Source organism: Sapajus apella, unplaced genomic scaffold (assembly GCF_009761245.1).
Source record: "Sapajus apella isolate SASKATOON/1434 unplaced genomic scaffold, GSC_monkey_1.0 scaffold7, whole genome shotgun sequence".
Classification (NCBI taxonomy): Eukaryota; Metazoa; Chordata; class Mammalia; order Primates; family Cebidae; genus Sapajus; species Sapajus apella.
Genome location: NW_022436947.1, coordinates 45,776,029 through 45,797,894, shown reverse-complemented (window position 1 = coordinate 45,797,894; position 21,866 = coordinate 45,776,029). Strand labels below are relative to the sequence as shown.

At 34.8% G+C, this 21,866-nt stretch overlaps 1 protein-coding gene across 3 annotated transcripts in view; it reads left to right on the top strand.

Annotated features, from left to right (window-relative positions):
- Positions 1-21,866, top strand: part of SEMA3D (semaphorin 3D) — a 201,416-nt gene that overhangs the window by 88,055 nt on the left and 91,495 nt on the right. For all 3 annotated transcript variants that reach the window (XM_032276475.1, XM_032276474.1, XM_032276473.1), the window contains one exon: positions 6,820-6,980. In XM_032276475.1, the coding sequence (XP_032132366.1) occupies positions 6,820-6,980 (161 nt within the window). The remainder of the gene's footprint in view (positions 1-6,819; positions 6,981-21,866) is intronic.

Genomic DNA, 21,866 nt, shown 5'->3' with positions numbered 1-21,866 from the left:
AGCAATCAGGAGGAAATAGGTGAGGCTGCGTGTGGTGGCTCACGCCTGTAATCCCAGCACTTTGAGAGGTCAGGGCGGGTGGATCACTTGAGGACAGGAGTTCGAGAACAGCCTGGCCAACATGACAAAAACCCATCTCTACCAAAAATACAAAATTTAGCCAGGTGTGGTGGCACACACGTTTAGTCCCAGCTACTTGAGAGAATGAGGCAGGAGAATCGTTTGAACCCAGGAAAGAGAGATTACAGTGAGCTGAGATCACACCACTGCACTCCAGCCTGGGCAATAGAGTGAGACTCTGTCTCAAAAAGAAAAACAGGTGAATGATAGTTTGTTATTTGACATACACCTAATTTTACCAAAATTAATAAGATTTTAATGCCATAGAACTCATTTGTTTTGTCTACCTACACTTAGAGATGAGAAAACTGAGTTAGTATTATTAGGCTTGCTAAAGGAAATAAAGATAAAAAAGATATTTCCATTTTACTATTAAAGATATTTAATGGCTACTACTATGGTTGTCTTTCGTCACAAGTGTATTTTCATTTTTGTTGTGGATGAGTATTTCCTCTCCACTAAGCTGTGAGTTCCATGAGGACAGGAGTGTGTCAAACTTGTAATCAGTGTCTTCCCAGCACGTGCAGATACCTGGTGTTCTTAGGTGTGACATTAGCCTGCAAATATCACATTTTAGGAGGGTAGTGACTCACTTTGTTTCACTGGCAATGAGAAATTATTTTAGATATGATTATCAACTACATGTGGAAAACATAATTTTACCTGTGACTTCTGGTAAGACATCAAGAGGTGTTAATAAAGACAAGTGCAGAAACTCTTTAAAAACTGTAGACATACATACAAATGTGAAAATTTCATGTTGTTTATAGGAAATTGGATCCTCAGAACCATTCCATTGTCCCATGGTGGTTTAGTGATAATGGCTGAAGAACATCTTCTCTGTGTCATCTGTCCATCATAATCCATAATATGCAATGGTTTCTATATTTAAACAAGTAGATAAATGAAAAATCATGTTCTTGCTTCATTAATTTTAGAAATAATGAGATTATAGATTTTTCCAAGAGAGTGTTGCTAGCACAAAAGTGGGAATTTGAACATCTGGGTAATTAAGATTACACACTGGGAACAAGGTAATAGGAGAATGTACTGCTAAATAGAACAGTGAGAAGAAAGAATTACGGTGGTTTAGGTCAAAGGTTTAGGGAGGTAGAACAAAGGAGTCATTTAGGACATTGAGGTAAGTGCTGCTGACATCCCGCAGAAGGGTGGGGCTGTTTAACCAAGCACAGAGCTGGTCTCCTCTCAATGGCACGTGTGAAGCAACACACTCACCCTTTTACACAAGGGAAATAATAAAAAACAAAGTTCCTATCCAAAAAGCTTTAAAAGTATGGACAGTCTCAAAAATCACATGCCCAAGAATTTTCAGTTTAGGATAATTTTTTTTAAAGCGCTGAAGTATATTGTCAAATTATTAATCTTCAACTTTGATGAGTTTGAACCCAGCAGAATCAGCACCCATTTCTGATTTACGACATCCAGGGAGAGCCTTAACTTCTTGTGTTAAGATACAGGCTCTAAAGTTACTATTTTGTTTTGTTTTGTTTTGGTTGATAATCCTGTGGAAACAGAAATGACTTTGCTTGATTTGGCAGAAATGCAAGAAAGATAAGCTGATTGGAAAAGAACCTGTTCCAATCCCTGTCCCAAAGTCTTTTCATAATGTGTGCGTCAGCCTAAGAAATTTTCATATATAATGCCTAAGTGTGATTATTTAATTTGGCTACAACGAATTGTTGAAGGATGTTTAATCGTTTTACTGCTAGCATTGTCACAGGGCAATATTAAATCATTTGGAAATGATAATACCCCAGGTTAGTCACTATTTTTTCAGCTGTTTTTTCTTGTCAAGTTGGTTTCAAACTAAATCCCATAGAATTGGTTATGATGAAAGAAAATGCAGCAAATGACTGTCAACTGTATATTTCTTTTCTCACTGTGTAACTAAAGACAAAAAATGACATACACAGCTCTTAACCATCTTCTTCCTCTCATTGCCATAATCAGGGACTCACCATGTTTCAGAGCCTTCTGGATAGTGTTCCTGACCTCACCTTTCCCCATTCTCATCCGTGTTGAATACTTTAGCCAGACTTATCTTTGTAACACTCAGCTATGGTTTTTGCCACTTTTCTGAATAAAACATTTTAGTAGCTTCCAATCATCTACATTATAACCAAATTCTTCAGCTTGCCGGCTTAGCCTGTAATCATCTAGATGCTGGCTTTATGTCTAGTCTCACTTCTTTCCACCCATGTATTTCCTATTTTTCAGCACAGCAAATTTTTTCAGTTCTACAAATATTTATTAAGCACTGAATTTGTCTCAGATTATGAGCTAGGTGCTGGAAATTCAAAGATAACATGGTCTTTACCCTGACGGAGGTCACTCTCTAGGGTAGGAGACATATTAAAAGTGTAGTATGTACGTGTAACCTAAGGTAACATGTGCCCTGTACAGCCAGCCTAGTGTCATTCTACCTGGAACAAATTTTTCTTTATGTTTCTTCTCGAAATTATATCTGTCTTTCAAGGCTGTGATCAAATATCACCTCCTTTTAGAAGGTGATGTATAATTATTTATTTTAATGAATTAACATATATACTTGTATTAGAATTTATTTCACAGATGTTGTGTTTTATATACATATTTGTTCCCACACTGATCTCTGAGCCCCTTGCAAACAAGGCTCACTAATACCTCAACCTTAACATCATACTCAACACTTAACACACACTAAATGCTTATCAATATTTGTGGATTTAATAGCATATTAATATTATTCCGTCATGAAAAATGCAGAAATGGTGTCTCATCTTACTAATTCTGATTTAATGGAATATAAGATATATGCTTTTTAAATATATCTTATTTGGCCCAAGGCAGAATTTAATAATCATACTCAAAATAATATTTACTGACTTTTCCTATCTACCAGGCATGGTTCTAAGAATTTTATATAAATTACCTATTTGAATCATCAAGAGATGAGTTGAGAAATATCATGATTTCCTTCTTATACATTTTGTATAGACTTTTGAAAATACATCATTGTCACTATAATGGCTGATAGCTACATAGCACTTACTATGTGCCAGACACTGTTCATAATGCTGATCACATATTAACTCATTTATTCCTCACACCAACATGCTTATTACATTGTTTCTGTTTTTATCCTCACTTTATAGATCAGAAAACTGAGGCAAAGAGAGGTTAAGTGACTCATTCTAGATTACACAGCCAATGAGTTATGAGGCCAGGATAATGCCCTGGTGGCCTTGACCTAAAGCTCATACTCTTACTCATTATGAAAAGTAATATTTCATTTTGTAATTAACAGTGTAATGCAAGTTTAAAAATAATTGAATATTATTCATAGGCACTTGAAACAATAAGGATTTAGATTATATAAACTACTTCCTCTACTAGTTGGATCAAAATAAACTCCCGGGAATGATATTACGTACTTTTGATTTTGCCAATTTCAGTCTTTGTTAAATAAGGGAAATTGTATGGAAGACACAGAATTGCCTGATTGAATTAAGGTTTCTGTGAAATGTATTTTCTTGTTAAGGCTTTTGATTATATTTGTTTAGCTTTTGTCTTGGTTCCATTCTTCTCAGTTCTACTTTACACTCAGTATGGCATGTTTGTTGGATATGATCCCTGCAATATGAACTGCTAAAAATGACACCATTGGGTCTCTGGTCTGAAAAATGATTAAGGTTATATTTGACCTAATAAATAATTAGTATCAATTTCAGACTTCTATCCAATATGCACAAAGCATGATCCATTAATGTTAATAAGACATTTCTGTTCAGTAAAGCCACGCTCATTGGAGATTTCGGATATCATGATTTCTTCAACATATTGCCTTTTGCTTTGTAAAAACTAAGACAAAACCCAGCTTAGAAACTAAGGGAAATAACATTTAACCATTATAAAGTAGGAAAAAAGAGAGAAAATGCTAAAAAATATTTAATAATAATAAAGCCCATTGTTGATCGATGGAATAGATAGCCATTATATTTAAGGGACTGAAATATCCTTTTTACAGAGATTAAAACTGTCATGATACTTTTTAGAATTATCTTGTTGCCCATTTCCTAGAAAGTATCTCTTTTTATCTTTCTCATCAATTAATAATGAGCTAGTTTTAAATAATGAATTGGTTGAAAGTCTGATAGTATATAATGGGCTTTAATAAGGTGATGAATCTTATTACCCTATCAGCATTCAGTATTCTAGGACTTAAAAAAATAAGATAATATTGAAAGTACTTGAGGTAGAACCTAGTGAAAGGATTTGGATAACTTACAAGGGTCTGTGCATATCACAATTATAAATAAAACAAAGAACTGGGACCTAAAGAGAAGTGTCAAAACAAAACAAAACAGAAAACTGTGGATTCTTATTCAATTATCAGCTTTGTGGCTACATAGTTTTGTGATTTTAGGGCATGCGATTTCACCTCAAAAAGATTAAATGGATTCATTTATATAATTATGGATTTGCATTGATTTGATTTCAAGATCCATTCTAGCTTTAAATTTTTGATATCACTACTGGATTATTGGTTCAGGGTCATATCTCTTTCAGAATCCATTTTCTGGGATTCAGGTTCTTTCTTTACATCTTTCTGCACATATGAAATAGAAAAGTTTTAATTCTTCCAACACAGGCATAAATCTAATACTATCAAAAGTAAGATGGGCAAAAGACAGGCTGCAGACTGGAGATAATATTTGCAAAAGACATATCTGATGAAAGACTGTTATCCAAAATATACAAAGAACTATTAAAACTCAATGATAAGAAAACAACCTAATTTTTAAAAGTGGACAAAAGATCTTAACAGACATCTCATCAGGAAACATATACAAATGGCAAATAAGCATATGAAAAGGTGCTCCATATCATATGTCATCAACCAAATACAAATTGAAACAATAAGATACTGCTACACATTGATTGGAATGACCCAAATCAAAAACACTAATATCACCAAATGCTAATGAAGATATGGAGCAACAGAAATTCTCATTCATTGTTAGTGGAAATGCAAAGTGGTATAGACGTTTGAAAGCAATTTAGCAGTTTCTCACAAACCTACACAGAAGACCCAGCAATCATTCTCCTTTGTATAATATTTACTCAAAAAAGTTGAAAACTATGCATATTAGTCCATTTTCACACTGCTGATAAAGACATACTCAAGACTGGGTAATTTATAAAGAAAAAGAAGTTAAATGGGCTCACAGTTCCAAGTGGCTGGGAGGCCTCACAATCATGGCAGAAGGCAAAATGCACATCTTACATGGTGGCAGACAAGAGAAAATGAGAGCCCAGCAAAAGGGATTTCCCCTTATAAAACCATTAGATATCATGAGACTTATTCACTACCATGAGAACAGTATGGGGTAAACCACCCTTATGATTCAATTATCTTTCACGGAGTCCCTCCCACAACATGTGAAGCTACAATTGAATGTAAGATTTGGATGAACACAGTCAAATCATATCACTATGTCCACACAAAAACCTGCACACAGGTGTTTACAGCGGCTTTATTCATACTTGCCAAAACTTGGAAGCAACGAAGATGTCCTTCAGTAGGTAAAAGTTTAAATAAACTGTGGTACATCCAGACAATAGAATATTAGTCAGCACTAATAAAGGATCAGCTATCAAGTCATGAAAACATGGAGCAAACTTAAATGCATATTACTAAGTGAAAGAAGCTAATCTGCAAGGTGCCATACTGTATGTTTACATATATTACATCCTGTAACTAAACTTTGGAGACTAGAAAAATTAGTGATTGCCAGAGGGAGCAGTAGGGGAGAAGGATGAATGGGTGGGGCACAGACGATTTTTAGGGCAGCGGACATACTCTATATGATATTACAATGGTTGATATTTGTCATTATTTCTTTGTCTAAATCAATAAAACACACAACACCAAAATTAAACCTTAAACTATGGAGTTTGGATAATTAATATTTGTCAGTGTAGGTTTATTGATTGTAACAATTGTACCACTGAGGTGGGGGATGTTGATAATGGGAGAAGCAGTGCATGTGTGGGGCAAGAGGTATAAGGGAAATCTCGGTATCTCCCTCTCAGTTTTGCTATGAACCTAAAACCACTCCAAAAAATGAAGTGTATTTTTTAAAATGTAGGGGAAAGATGCTAAGAGATTTTTGACACACTTGATTTGATGTTTACTTTGTATACATTGATTAATTTTATAGGTTTGATAATATTAACATAGATAGATGCTCTAAAGTATAAGAATGTGAACACGATTGTAAAATATTTTGTATTTAATTTTTTGTGTATTTACATGTTTTATATTTATATTTTGATACTGTGTATTTTTCATACATAAATATTGTATTGAAGTTCAAATATATTACATCTATTTCTAAATCATGTTGAAAATTGTAATTACATATAGTTATATTGGTGCTTTTATGCTGTATGTATTCATTTACAAAGTGGGACAATATGTATATTTAGGCAAGTAAATATTTTGCCTATTAATAACTCTTCCTTCCTTCCTTTCTTCCTTTCCTTCTTCCTTCCTTTCTTTTATTCTTTCTTCCTTTCTCCCCTTCCTTCTTTCTCTTTCTTTCTTTATTTTTCTTCCCTTCCTTCCTTCTTTCTCTCTTTCTCTTTCTTTCTTTCCTTTTTCTTTTCTTCTTTTTTTTTTTTTTCTTTCTATAGACTTGCTGCTTTCAAATAGCTGTATTCCCTTTTTGGGTTCATCAGAAGGACTGGATTTTCAAACTCTTCTGCTAGATGAGGAGAGAGGCAGGCTGCTCTTGGGAGCCAAAGATCACATCTTTCTACTCAGTCTGGTTGACATAAACAAAAATTTTAAGAAGGTGAGTATATTTATGTATACATTTGATTATATTCATTTACTTTCATCTCTGTTCTCCTACTTAGCTTCGCTTTGTTTTACGTGACTCAGTGTTAAATTCAGTATATCATGTACATGTCAAAAAGTAACATACTTAAGGAATATATTGCCTCTGATACACATTCTGGATTTTTATGGATTTAAGTACATATGCATGTTCTTTATTAAGAGTGAATAACTATAATAAAAGCTTTGAAAGTATAAATGAAAAACATCAAAATTAGTTGATATGCCCTAGGCTATGTAATGGAAATGCAAAGTTTTGGATTGAAGAAATGACAAATAAGTTATATACATCAAGAATGAATATTTTTATCTATAACAATTGTAAAATTAAATTTTATTAACTTTCAGTTCACAAATAAGCATACTTTCAACTGATAATGTGGCTATAGTAACAAATAACATTACTGCTTTTTTTGCACTCTCATTTCACATCTGAACGGTTTTCTCCTATAAGTCAATCACTGTCAGCTAGTAAAGATAAATAATACCCCAACTATGGGTTCATTAAGACAATTTCACCATGAAAAAGAAATATACACTAGTAATTTTAAATTCAAAAGGCAATTACTACCATGTCCTACATTTTCAACTACCAGTATGAAACCCAGAGGAAAGGGTGCCACACTTTAGATATTATCTATTAACTAGTACTTTAGCAAACATCAATAACTATGCAAGCAGAGATAGATGCTCACACTGGCAGAAACTGCATGACTGATAGGAAGACATAGTATCAGATCTATTCTGTATCTACGAAGCATCTTCTATTGTCTTTTTAACCCATCTTTTTCAGAAGTATTGAGAAAAAAAAGACTAGGAGCAATTGCAAGGGTTAAAGCCAATAGTTGCTAATATTGAGTTCTTCTTGTTCAAAGAGAATTGTTTATAGGCCATCCTGGAACCCTGGACTTTGAAGCTAAATACAGTATTTATCTACAATGACCACTTTAACCCTCTAATTGTGAGATTTACAAGCCAAATATCGGTTGCTCCATTATTATAGAATTATCTGTTCTCAGGGCTTTAGTCTGCAAACATTTATCTTCATATGTGTTAACATTACTGAATTAATTCATGAAATAGAACAATGGTATTTGGGTTTAAATCAACTAACTTTTAAGTCATTTTTTCACACATTTTTAAGGCCTACCACAGGAAAAGGAGTTATTTCTTATAAATGCTCAAACTTAAGAAATAATTTCTGCAAACGTGTATGTATACATTTCATGTAACCTGTGTTTTTAGAAGAAAAAGTGAGGGTTAAAATACTGCTAGCAATTGTTTTTGACTTCTGTTAATCCGAACACAGTAAGAAACTCATAACTATCTTTAAAAAAGTTTGTTATCTCGTAGCCTGGATATTGTTTAGAGTAAGATAAAGTAAGCAGTTGATTATATACTAGAATTTGAACGTTTGTCCTCCATTCTAACATTATAGCTCTATTCCATTTTTTCTTAAGACTGTATTTTTTCTTCAGGAATTCCTTTTAAAAGTACTCATACTCCTAGTAAGAGCCAATCGATGGCATCAAGTAAAATCTTAATTTTGAGTTAATATCTTAGCAGGGGATAACGTGTTCTATGAAAGTGGCCAAGGAAAAAAAATCTTAGTTAACTTTGCAATTTTAAGAGATGCTACATAGCTTAAAAGGCATTTTTTCCTAATATGTCTCAGTTTTAGTATACTAGTAAAAAGCAATTCATACTTTTAAGGGAATTTGTTCTTGTTCTGTTCTCTGCCTTCAGGGATTGGAAGAAAAAGTCCCTTTATCTGAACTGAGTGTATTAGATCATTGCTTAAAATAAATTCTTATAGCATAACTTCCTGCTGTGACTATTTTAAGGAAATCTTTCTTTGGCTATGTTCCATGCATGAAATGTGCTAATTATTTTAAAAAGTAAATTTTTATGAAATATAAATTTATCTTATATTATTAAAATAGTTATTTGAATACATTATAAAATTAGATATTATCTACATGACTGATATTTCTTTATATCTCTATAAAATGTATAATTCATAAGGGGATTATGTATGCAAAGGTAATAATTTATGTTATATAGGTATCTACCATTCCAATTTATATAAATCACTCCAGTGCTAAAGATACTCGACAGTAGCAAATAAGTGTCAAAATGTAGTATTGTAGCCGTGTTTAGACCCACTTGGTTTGCATTGGCTCAGCGCCCCTTGGCAAAGATCCAACCTCTTCTGTAGAGGAAACCACATACGTTGGGACTCAGAAGGGCTGAAGGGTATCCTTTGTACTCTTCAGAGTTAAAGCAATCTACAGCACATAATTGAATTATCAGTAATTGGTTGGGATTTTTCTCCCCTTGGAATTAAAAAAAAAAAAAAAATCTGTAGAAAATAGTCCATTAAAGTTAGTAAAATTTACAATACATGTGTACTTGGAGGCTTTCTACAAACAAGGCTGTGTCTATTGATAAAAAGGCCATTATCATTTATATTTGCCATGGGCTTTCAGTGTAGAATCACAAGAAATTATAGCAAAATCATTCACAAAATGAATTTTGTAATAATTATTTCATAATACCTTTTTACGATTTTTAATCTTTTTCAGACTAGATTTTGAGTCTACTAGAGTGAATAGTGCAGGTATATAATTAGTAAATATTTGACAAATAAATAATTGCTGAGAAAGAAAGTCAAGATTATCTGGATTGTTTGGGAACATTTCCACTATCTAGAAAATAAAAATTAAGTAGATTGAGTTATTTTTTGTTTCTTTGTTTTTCAAATTCTCTGGCATTTAAAGAATATGGATGAGATTATGAATTTGTTTTTGTCTTTTGTGAAAAAATTTTTGGGAAGAACTGTTTGTTTGTTTGTTTTTGACGGAGTCTGGCTCTGTGGCCCAGGGTGGAGTGCAGTGGTGCATCTCTGCTCACTGCAACTTCTGCCTCCCAGGTTCAAGCAATTCTCCTGCCTCAGACTTTTGAGTAGCTGAGACTACAGGCGTGTGCCACCACGCCTGGCTAATTTTTTGTATTTTTAGTAGGGACAGGGTTTCACTGTGTTAGCCAGGAATGTCTAGACCTCCTGGCCTTGTGATCCACCCGCCTCGGCCTCCCAAAGTGCTTCCGAAGTGCTCCCAAAGGCGTGAGCCACCGGGCCCGGCAAGGATTATTTCTACAGGGACTTAGACTTAAAAGGAGGTATAAGCACACATTGCAAGGATGTGACACTTCACAACTTAACTTTTCCAAAGTTTAATGATTCCAAAGTTGGTTCCTAAGGCCTCTCTTCAACTAGGGAATGCCTCGTGGACTCCTTCTCTGGGACAGGCTCTGGAAGGATGATGCGCGTTTATTTGACAGTCTCTTTCCCCAACACTAGATCAAAATGGACCAATCAGAACCACCCAGAAGTCATCACATTGCGAGAGAAGGATATGGATTAGAATTGTACTTACCACTTCTAACACTTTTGTTGTAGGTTGAGTTTCCCCAGAAGCCAACTCTGAGATGAATATTAGCTTGTAAGAGAGCATTCTTGGAATCAGCCCAGTGGGAGGAAAACTAGGAAGCAGTGTTAGGCAAAGGGAGAACTGAGCTGTGACACAGTCCCAGCAAAAGCCGCAGCTGACAGGCCAAGCTGATAATGTGGCAAACATTTCAATATATTTTTCTAGTGTGAGTGATAATACCATTTTAACTCCATTTATCCTTTTCTCCTATCTAATCTCTTCACCACAACCATGAAAGTTATCGTCACAAAATTAAAAGTCTGAATGTGTCTCACTCACTTGTACAACTCTGGCAATTTTTCCTATGAACTTGAATGAACTCCAGGCTTCTTAGCATTGACTTCTAAGGCTCTTCCTAGCCCATTTCCACCCTGTTTCCAGTCTCACTGTTAACTATTCTTCATTGTTCTCTCACATGCACTGTTTTCTGCTTCTCACCCCCAACCCCTCTCTTTCTCCTTTACTCAAAGCATACTGCTAATTCTTTTAAAAATAAAGAATTTACTATCAAGTTCTGTGCCTAAAACTTCCTGGATTTCACTTTCTTGCTCATTTCACTCCTCTTTATTCTTGAAAGAATTTATTGAATTATACTCTTGTCTCCTTTTGCTCTCAAAGGCTTCACCTCACCCTTGGGAAGTTTAAGTGCTCTTCATGTTTAGTAGAGCATTTTATATATTTATACCAATGTCAGATGTCCTAGCTGATAGTGTTATCAGTATTCATTTGTATCAATATGTCTTCATCCAAATTATACATTCCTTCAATAAGGGGATAATTTTTCATGGACTTCTAATTCTCTTTTAGCACACTGCAGTGTCGTATATATAAAAGATACTAAGTAGTGTGTTTATTTTTTTTTTAATTTATGATTTTGTTTTCCTTTTTTTAAGAAACCGCTGTATTACTTTTATCAATTAGCATAGAATAGATAGCTAGTAGAATAAAAGACACCTAAATTTGATTTTAAAAAGTATGTTATATATGTTCATTAACTCTGAACATATATGACTACAAAAATGAAAATATCATGTGCCTAATCATGTTATCAAGGACGCAGCTCTTCTCTGTCTGCCATTCTTGAGGTTGGCATTATCTTTAGGTTGGTAGCAAGATGGCTGCCACAGTTTTCATGGGTCACATCCTGACAAAGAAATATAAGTGGAAAAATAGATCATCACTTATATCTCTCTTTTTAGGAGCAAGAAAAACTTTTGCGAAACCCTCTCTTTCATCCCATTGGCCAGAAATACATTAATTTCAACTCTCAAACTTGCAAGGGAAGGAGGGTAACTATAAGTTGCTTATATCTAACATTTTAAGTAGAAGGAATATTCTGGAACCAAACATTTTGATTACTACACTTACAGAGAAGGAGCAGGAAAAAAACTTTCTTTGAAAAGTTATTGACTTAGAGGAGTGATTTCTTTTTCTTTTTTAATTTAACACAGGTAACCCAAAAGAAACTTAAAAATTTACTCAGCCAAACAAAAAGAAGAGTATATATTGCCTATTTCGAAAGAATTATAAAGATTAGCTAGTTCTACAAGAAAATTATCTGGAAGAATGTGTTTTCTTTCAGGAGATATCACTGGAAAGTATTTATTAACAGTAAAAATCCTTGAAACGATGTATTTTATTCATCTTGCATAGTAAAAATTGAAAAATCTGCTAATCCTTACAAATAATTATCTTGCTTATAAAGGACTTTATTTGCCTCTGCGAAAGTTTTCTCTGATTCTTAATATAAACTTCATGAAATCTAGTCTGCTGCAAAGCTCTTTAATTATGGTGATACCGTTCAAGTTTTCTCCCTTTAATATTTTGACTGTTTGGGGGGATGACATTGATGAGAAATAGTGGATTATAACTTAGATCAAAGACTTGCATAATATGTCATTCTATTATCATAGCATTTAGTATTAATCACTAAAGATGTACAGAGAACATATTTTTTAAAAAATCAAATAGCTAAATATGATTTAAGCATCATTTAATATATATGTTAGTGTAATTATACATAAAATAATGCCACTTTTACTGATTGGTTTTGTCAGTCTCTGCAGCTGAAACAACTGATACATGTTATAGAAGTAAAACTTGGAATATTTTATAAGTGACTATACTTTGAATATTTTTTCTTTTGCCCTTCTACTTGAGCCAGCTTTTCTTTTTCATTTGGTTCAGAAAAATCCATTGAGTATCTATTATTGGCACTAAGAATATTGGAATAGAATATAAAACTCAGATCTTGACATTGCTCAAATCCTAGTTAGGGAGACAAAGCATAATACAGTTACAAGACCAGTTGGAAAATCTTTAAATGTACAAAATAATGAGACAGATCACATATGGTAGGAATCGACAGAGAGGAAAACAATTACATTTTGTTCATGGTTTTGAACTAGTACAAGATGGATGAGTAAAATTTGGATTAATGTTAACTGGTTAATTTAAAATGTTTGCATTGAAATTTGGAACTTGGGGTTTGTTGTTTTCTTGATGTTTAGTTCAAATTGGGAAAAATATATTTGAGAAATGGAGCAGAAAAAAGTCTGCTATTCTGTATGTAGATTTCTCACTTGATCTTAGCCAAAAGTCCAAGAGGGATTATATGTAGATTTCTCATAGTTTAAATTAAGGGAGCTGAATTTTCCTGCTCTAGCCCTTAGCACCCTAGTCCATCTCTTGAGTCAGAGGAAATATATAAAAAAAGAACTTTAATAGTCCTTCAGAAAGGTGGCCAACTGTGAATAGACATTTATGTCTATTTATCATTTATTTATAAGTGATGCATTAGAAGCCTGTTCAGTGTAGACATCAAAATAATGAATGTGGCTGACATTTGTACAATATGGTTTAAGGACCTGTGGTTTCTAAACAAATGATTTGAAACTATGATATCTGTCAGTTTGACTACAAGTCAGCATTCTCTACTTCAGCGAGCCTGAAGTAGTTCTAGAAATAATTCATAAAAAATCCAGAGCCCTCTCTATGTAAACTTCAGGAATAATGTATACAAGCTGAAAGTCTCCCCCTCCCTCTCTCTCACTCTTTTTTTTTTTTTTTTAATGGAGTCATAGTTGATGGTAAAAAAATATCCAATACTCTTTGTTTGGTTATGTTACTTAGTTGGACTTCTGAGTTAATGAATTGTTGGGATCCTTCCATATGAAAATATTACTTATTTTGGAAGCAGTTCAAACCTGCAGGGATGGAATGAGTCTCTAAACCAGGATGCAAGCAAAGGGTCACGAAGAGAATGACCTATGACTTACCAAGCTGAGCACTTCTTTTGTATCTATATTATTGAAGCATTCGTTTGTTGGCTTTTTGTCTTTCTTCTTTCTTTCCTCTCTCTCTCTTTCTCTTCCTCTCTCTCTCTCTTTCTTCCTCCCTTTCTTTTTTTCCTCCCTCTTTCTCTCTCTTTCTTTCTCTCTCTCTTTGTCCTTCTCCCTCCCTCCTTCCTTTCTTCCTCCCTCCTTTCTTCCCTCCCTCCCTCCCTCCCTCCCTTCCTTCCTTCCTTCCTTCCTTCCTTCTCCTTTATTCCTTTGGACTGTAGGGACAGGCAAGTGGACTAATAAGGAATAAGCTTACTCTGGCCGGGCATAGTGGCTCACACATGTAATCCCAGCTCTTTGGGAGGCCAAGGCAGGTGGATCACCTCAGGTCAGCCTGACCAACATGGTGAAACCCCATCAATATTAAAAATGCAAAAATTAGGCGGGGCACGGTGGCTCATGCCTGTAATCCCAGCACTCTGGGAGGCCGTGGCAGGCGGATCACAAGGTCAGGAGTTCAAGACCAGCCTGGCCTATCTAGTGAAACACCATCTCTACTAAAAATACAAAAATTAGCTGGGTGTGGTGGCAGATGCCTGTAATCCCAGCTACTTGAGAGGCTGAGGCAGGAGAATCACTTGAACCCAGGAGGCAGAGGTTGCCGTGAGCTGAGTTAATGCACTCAAGCCTGAGTGACAGAATGCCCCCCTCTCAAAAAAAAAAAAAAAAAAAAAATTAGCCAGGCTTGATGGTGGACACCTGTAATTCCAGCTACTCAGGGATCTGATGCAGGAGAATCACTTGAACTTGGGAGGTGGAGGTTGCAGTGAGCCAAGATCATGCTGCTGTACTTCAGCCTGGGTAACAGAGCGAGATTCTGTCTCAAAAGAAAGAAAGAAGCTAACTCTGAGACTGCAATTATTATTTACTTTATACACAAATCCAACAGTAATTGGAATGCCAATTCATGAAGTGTAATAGTACAACTTTATTTTACCTTCTACAATCCCTTTCAATCTATCCTGTAGAGCCAGTTCTTCCCTTGGGCCTCTTTGATAACTCCAGCAGGCCCCATTACTTTCAAGGTCACTTTTAGTTAGTACCAACAGCTACTACCTAGAAGTTCAAAGGTCTAATCTAATGTAATAAAACTTCCAACCTCATTTACAATTGAACTGCTGCTCCATCTGCCTGTCCCCGCATGGGGCTGCAGCGTCAGGGAGAGTCCTACAGCAAAGGCATGCTCATAGGTTTCTTCTCTGTGACCCCTACCTAGTGCTCCTTCCCCTCCCTGGACCTTTTAGACACAGTGTATGACAGCCCCCAGAGCTGAATCAGAAGAAGAAAGAGAGGGGATTGGAGAAATGTCTTCTCCACTGACATTGTCAGAGGAATGTCACTTCTCAACTTTCTGGCCTTGTCAGACATATAGAGTTTACTTTTCTTCTATAGGCACGTTTATGAGTATTTGTAATTTCCTGTTTCTGGAGTTCTTTCTCTTGCAGTTCACTGGGTGAGTGCATTTCTTTTCTGACTGGTATGTTCTCATACTTTATCCTGAGACAGATTGCAGTACTGCCAGGTGTTAGCTTCTGAAATCTTTTCACTCAACCCTCTTGAACAGGGCATAAAGTGACCTCATGACATCCCCCTGACATTTTTTTGTGTTTTACGCATGGTTTATATCTGTTCCATGGAAAGCCATTATGTGCTTTGTCTCTGGACACACTCAAAGTGTGGGCTGATACCAATGCCGCTATCAAGCCTGTCTTCTGTTTTTATTGCAGTTTGTCAATCTCTCATCCTTTAGATACTAGTCTACAGTGTCACATGAAAAGCATATTCAACAGTAAATGCTTCATGAAGTTCCTTCAAAGTCCCTTCCCTTGCAACTACTTTTCACTTCTGGGGGTTGTAGGACTTATGGTTGAAGTGTCTCAGAAGAAATGTCTTTCCCAAAGGGGAAGGAAAAACTTTGTAGTCTCCAGTTTCCAACTGCTTTATAGCTTGGAGATGCCTACAGTTGTCTAAATGATTCTTGGTCACCATTGAAAATGTTTGCATCTTGAGCTAGCACCTCATTTTTCGTGCTACATTGTCAAATTTGTAAAATAGGATCTCAGATTAACATTGCTTTACCTGTAAATGTTGCAGGTAAGCTCACTGCCTGTCATTCTTGAGGTATTCACATTACAATCATAGGGGTAAACAAATGAAGAGTATTAATATTCTTATTCATATTATTTACCTTTTGGTTGTAAATAGCATCAATTAAAACAATTTCTGTTTTACACATTGTTTCCCATGCTTTTTAATCATATTTCTAATGAGTTCCAGCAAAGCTAAGCTTTAACAAAGAATCCAGATAAAAGAAAGTACAGAACATATGTTGACCCATTTTTAAACAATTATCAAAATTTATCTTTAGTTTATTTTCATTTTGAAATAATAATCATTTTATACAATTAATTTAAATAAATTTTTTCTCTTGAAACTGGTATATATGGGTATTCGATTTTTATATAAAATGTCCCAACAATTATTGTATTAGGAATAAAAAGTGATGATCATTAAATGAACCCCAACATAAACCTATTAGCTAAACTTCCACTTAAAGTTTTACAGGCAAAATCAGTATAGTACTTGAACATTTACTGTCTAAACCAATTTACATTTGCATTTTATGTAAAATATTTTATATTTTAACAGAACTGTTTAATGTAAAAAAATATTCTAAGTATATTGGTGGATAAAAAGGGACTTTTCTCATGGGTTTAACAAATGAAAAAAAATGATGTATCAAAACGATATATAAGTTTCATAGCCTACCTAAGGTAACTCCATATTTTTATTGACTAATTTAAGATTATTTTATTTCACCTTGCAAAAATAAAATTTAGGTCTCCACATTTATTTAAAAACTTTACTCTTTGAGTTATTGAACCAAAAAGTAACCAGAATTATTTAAAAGAGAATATTGAATAAAACTTAAAGATAAATTGTTAAACTAGAACTGGGACACCTTAGGATTGAGGTTTAAGTCATAATGTAAAATAATTCTAGATTTATATATATGAGAATCTTTTTTTTCTTCTACATTGTAATGGTAATGTATTTTTTAATTTTTTTCATATTTAACATGAAAATTGTGCTTGTAATTATAAAAAATACTCAGATTACTTGAAATCCACAATACTATGCCCTTATTTTTGAGCATTTATATCATGAAAACAACTAATCTAAATGAGTTTATAAGTGTTCATATAATAATTTTCAGTAGAATATTTAAACACCCTCTTTGCCCAACATAAAAAGAGCTTTGTTATTTCCCTTTCTCTAAGGAAGTCTAAAAGGAGAGTTTTCATACATGAGGAGTCTACATTTGCTTGTGTGATATTGAGTTTAAGCAGAACTACTTTTATAAATCAGAATGACCTTCTGATTCCAGCTCTATTAACTTACTCTATGGCTGAATAAGACATTTCTGTCTAGTGCTTCAGCCTGCATGTCTATTATATAGTGGGGAAAAAATAGAATAAATAACCTTCTCACTTAAAATCAAGTGATTGATAAAAGTGTCAGCCTCTTAATTCTTATTGAATACTTGAAATTAAGAAAATATAAATACTTGGAAACCATGTGGACATCCTAATAAAATAACTTTTAGTATAAGGCACCCTGCTTAGTTTCATGTGATTAATCTTTCCCACTGCCTGCCAAGCACATGCTGTCTAGTAATCACAGAGGTAAAACAATCAACTCGTTCATGGATGTGCTGGCTCCCTAGCCTGGGTGCTGATGTGCAGGTCCCATCTGGTCACTGTAATGGACTGTTGCGCTATTGTCAGACCGCTCAGACTCCGCCAGAACTCTGACAAGAACTCCTTCTCTGTGTCCAGTTCTATGGGAAACTCTGTAGATCACTTTTCAGTGAATAATTACTGAGCGTTCACTATGTAAAGATTCTGTGCCAGCTTAAAGGTGGTAGGAATAAGAAGCAATGTTCCTTGACACGGGACATCAGTGCTTACTAAACTTCAGTGAGTCATGGATTCGAGGTGATGAATGGTATTCCTTACAAAAGTTTGAAGTCCATCCACAAGAGTAATTGGACCACAAGTTCTAAATTACCAAACCATTTTTGGATTTATTAGAATTTATATTAATTTGTATGGTATATTACGATTTCTCTCTCTTTCGTGCAGTACATATTGGTAGGTGTTTTTTTTTTTTTTTTCTTGTTTGTTTTATGAGATGGGGTTGCACTCCTGCTACCCAGGCTGGACTGCAGTGATGTGATGTTGGCTTACTCCAGCCTTGACTTCTTGGGCTCAAACAATCCTCTCGCCTCAGCCTCCTGAATAGCTGGGACTGCAGGTGCTTGTCACCATGCCCAGCTAACAATTTTGTGTGTGTGTATTTTTAATAGAGGCAGGGTGTTGCCACGTTGCCCAGTCTGGTCTCAAACTTCTGGGCTCATGCAATCTGCCCACCGCACTTGTAATCCCAAAGTACCTGGATTACAGGCGTGAGCTACGGCACCCAGCCTTGGAGTGCATATTTATTGAGGTTCTACTATATTCCTGATAATCCTCTAATTGCTGAGAGTATAGTGGAGAATAAAAAAGGTCAAACGTGTGTGCTCATAATGTCTTCAATTTGGGAATAGTTAATGGAGAAAAGGAAACACATAAAATAGCACTTATTCTTAAGTGTTATGTTAAAAAAATCAATGGTGTTCCTGGGAAACAACTTCAGACTGCTTATTAGAAAAGACCTTTCTGAGGAGATGATAATAAAATTGACACATGTTTATCAGAAGGGATCATCTAGAAGAGGTCAGATGTATTTTAGGTAGAGCAAGCTCTACGTAGAAGATAATAATGAAGTATTATTTGAAAGAGCATCATTAGCTGGCATATAGAAAGAAGCTCAATAAACATTCACTGCAGGTTTTGTTCAAATGAGTATTAACGTGGTGGAGATAATAATTTGTGTTTTAAGGCTGGGCTGCTGAACTTACACCTACCTAAGGTCACAAGCCAAGCCGTGGTGCAGTAGGGACTCAGATTCATGTCTTCTGATTGCAATGCATTTAATCCATCCTTACACCTAGAAAAAGGTCTCAAACTAAACTTACTGTGAAAAAGAAAGTGCCAGATGGATGTGATAAGCTCAAGTGTAGTAGAAGACAGAGATGGTTGGTGGAAGAAGGCTAAAAAGCAAACGAGGCTCCTGAGCTGAGTAAGGAAAAGGGAAAGGGAAAGACAGTTGTTACCCAAGGCTTCATGAAGAAAGATCATGAAAAAGAGCACTGTAGACTCTGCCTAGATCTCCATCTTCTGTACTGAGGACGTTTTCTTGGAAAATTTGTAGGCCTGCATTTATGTAAAAAATATATATATATATAAAATGGAGAACTTAAACTTCCCTTCTGTAACAATTTCGATCTAGGCCAGGCCAGTAACCACTGTGCAAGCTTTACCTTTGGCTCTCTTGCTCTGGTTTTACAATAGGAAAACACCTTCCCTGTCCAGGGAACCCAGAGTAGCCATTGCTCTTTTAGCTGTTCAAATCCTTGTATCATAGACCATTCAGAGTGATATTTTTTTCTTTAAAACCATTCAAAAACTTGTATCCTGTTTTTTGAAAGATATGGCCACTATCTCAAGGGTTCTGAATTTTTGTCTTTAATTAAGTTTTATGAACAAGTTGCAACTTCCTTTTATGTGTCCCATTCAGTTGTTTTGACATCTCTGAATTAGGCTAAGGGGCATTTGACTGACCTTGCACTTGCTAACTTGAGTCAATTAAATTGCTTCTCCAAAGATGAAACAAAGAGCAGATATAACTAGAATTTCCTTCGGATGTTGTTATAAGGTCTTATCATTATTTGAATGTTTCTGTAACTTGCCTAACACTGAATAATTAAAAATAAATTGTTTGACATTTTCACCTTACTAGAAGATAATTGTTCATTAATTTTATGAATAATGAGTGAAACAATAATTGTTAGGGACACTGCAATATTTTATGTGTCCCTTCTAACCACTTTTTCAAAGGAAGTAAAAAATATTATTAAAAGGACAAAAATTGTTTTGGATTTTGGAAAGAGATAAGCAAATGCAATCAATATAACTAGATCACAGGTTGTATGTTTAAATTCACACAGTTTCTGCTATATTTTCATTAAAAATTATTAAATCTTTTAAAAGTATGTTTAAACTATAACTTTATGCATAAAGCCTATTTACAGGGGTACTGAAGACAATTTTTACTTCAGTAATATGATCTCTTTTCATACTAGTGAGCTATAGAACTCTAAAAGAAAATATCAGATATATTTAGACAATAATATTTGAGCCTTCCAAGGTTAGCCTGGAAAAAATTAATCCTTTGTAAATGATCAATTGTGAAATACTATGAAGGCAATCTAAATATACTAATATGAGCAACTCAGTAAATTGTAGAATATGGGGCCTGGCTTATGAGACATACTTGTTTTACAGTATTGCCCCATAAACTACTATTTCCAAGTGAAGAAATTTTATAAGTTTATTTGCTTCTGTTTGCCAGTTTTCTGCTATCAGCTAGATCTATAAAAATCAGCACTCAAAACCAATTTGCAAGTATTGTTTAATAATTGCTCAATTAGTGGTTATACCCTGAATAAGTAAGCTGAGAGTAATTCTTGGGTTCTTCTGGATCCACAGAAAAGATCTCCATTTGATTTTCTGATGTCTCCTCTTCCCGCATGTGGGTACAACAGTAAGCTCTCTGCATATCTGCAGTCCTTGATATCAAAAGTCTAAGATCCCAAAGGCCACAGCCCACCGAAATTATATCCTTAAAATCTGTATCTGCTGCATCAGCACAAAGTTAGTTAAGAATTAGTGTTTCAGCCAGTTGTGTTGGCTCATGCCTGTAATCCCAGCCCTTTGGGAGGCTGAGGTGGGCAGATCACAAGGTCAGGAGATCAAGACCACCCTGGCCGACATGGTGAAACCCTGTCTCTACTAAAATACAAAAAACTAGCCAGGCATGCTGGCCCATGCCTATCATGCTAGCTACTCGGGAGGCTGAGGCAGGAGAATCACTTGTACCTGAGAGGCAGAGGTTGCAGTGAGCCGAGCTCATGCTGCTGTACTCCAGCCTGGTGATAGAGCAAGACTCCGTCTAAAAAAAAAAAAAAAAAAGTGTTCTATGGAACTATTTCAGAACAATTAAAATCTGGCCATTAGGCAATGGCATCTCTGCTTCTGGTATGACTCTCTTTGATAAGTAAAGGAAAAATATCTGTGGATGACTTTCTAAGGGATGAATACAGTTGTATCAGCTTTTAGAAACAGGGACATGTGCTTTATTGTGTACTCTTTTGTGCAACTTTTAATATGTCAGGATACTGTGTGTGACACAGTACAGTGCAAAATGATTTTTATGGCATTTTGTTGCTGATAAATTCAGAAAGCAGTGAGAATATTAATAATCACTGTCTTAAAATTGTTCACGTTACCTATTGATCCTGAAGGCTGACTTTTACTTGATAATGTAGACGTAGTTGAAAATATAATATCTACATTATCTATTAAAATGTAGACATTATATTTTTAACTATGTGGTGTGCCTTTGTCTAATAGAGAGGCAATCTCAAAGTGTACTGGCTAGGCTACTAAAATAATTCAAGGAACACAGGTACCTCTTAGGTTCTTAAACAAAATATGCTGAAACTTAAGCTTATGTATGAAACATATCTTATTCTGTACCCAATCACCTATAGTTAACACCTCTGTTTTTCCCTCTATATAACTGTGTATGTCTCTGTCTTTCTCTCTTATTTTCCCCCTCCACATGCACCTATACTTATACACTATACACACAGACTAAAAAAGTATGAAAATAGTGGAATGCTATTATATATGTGTGTATGGTACACTATATACATATATATTGCCTTATATAAACATTATATATATGTGATATATATACATAGAACATTTTGAAAGACTATTGAAAATTTTGCCATGTTTATGTAAAAATAAGGATGCATCTTTACAAAGTTTTTGTCTTGTT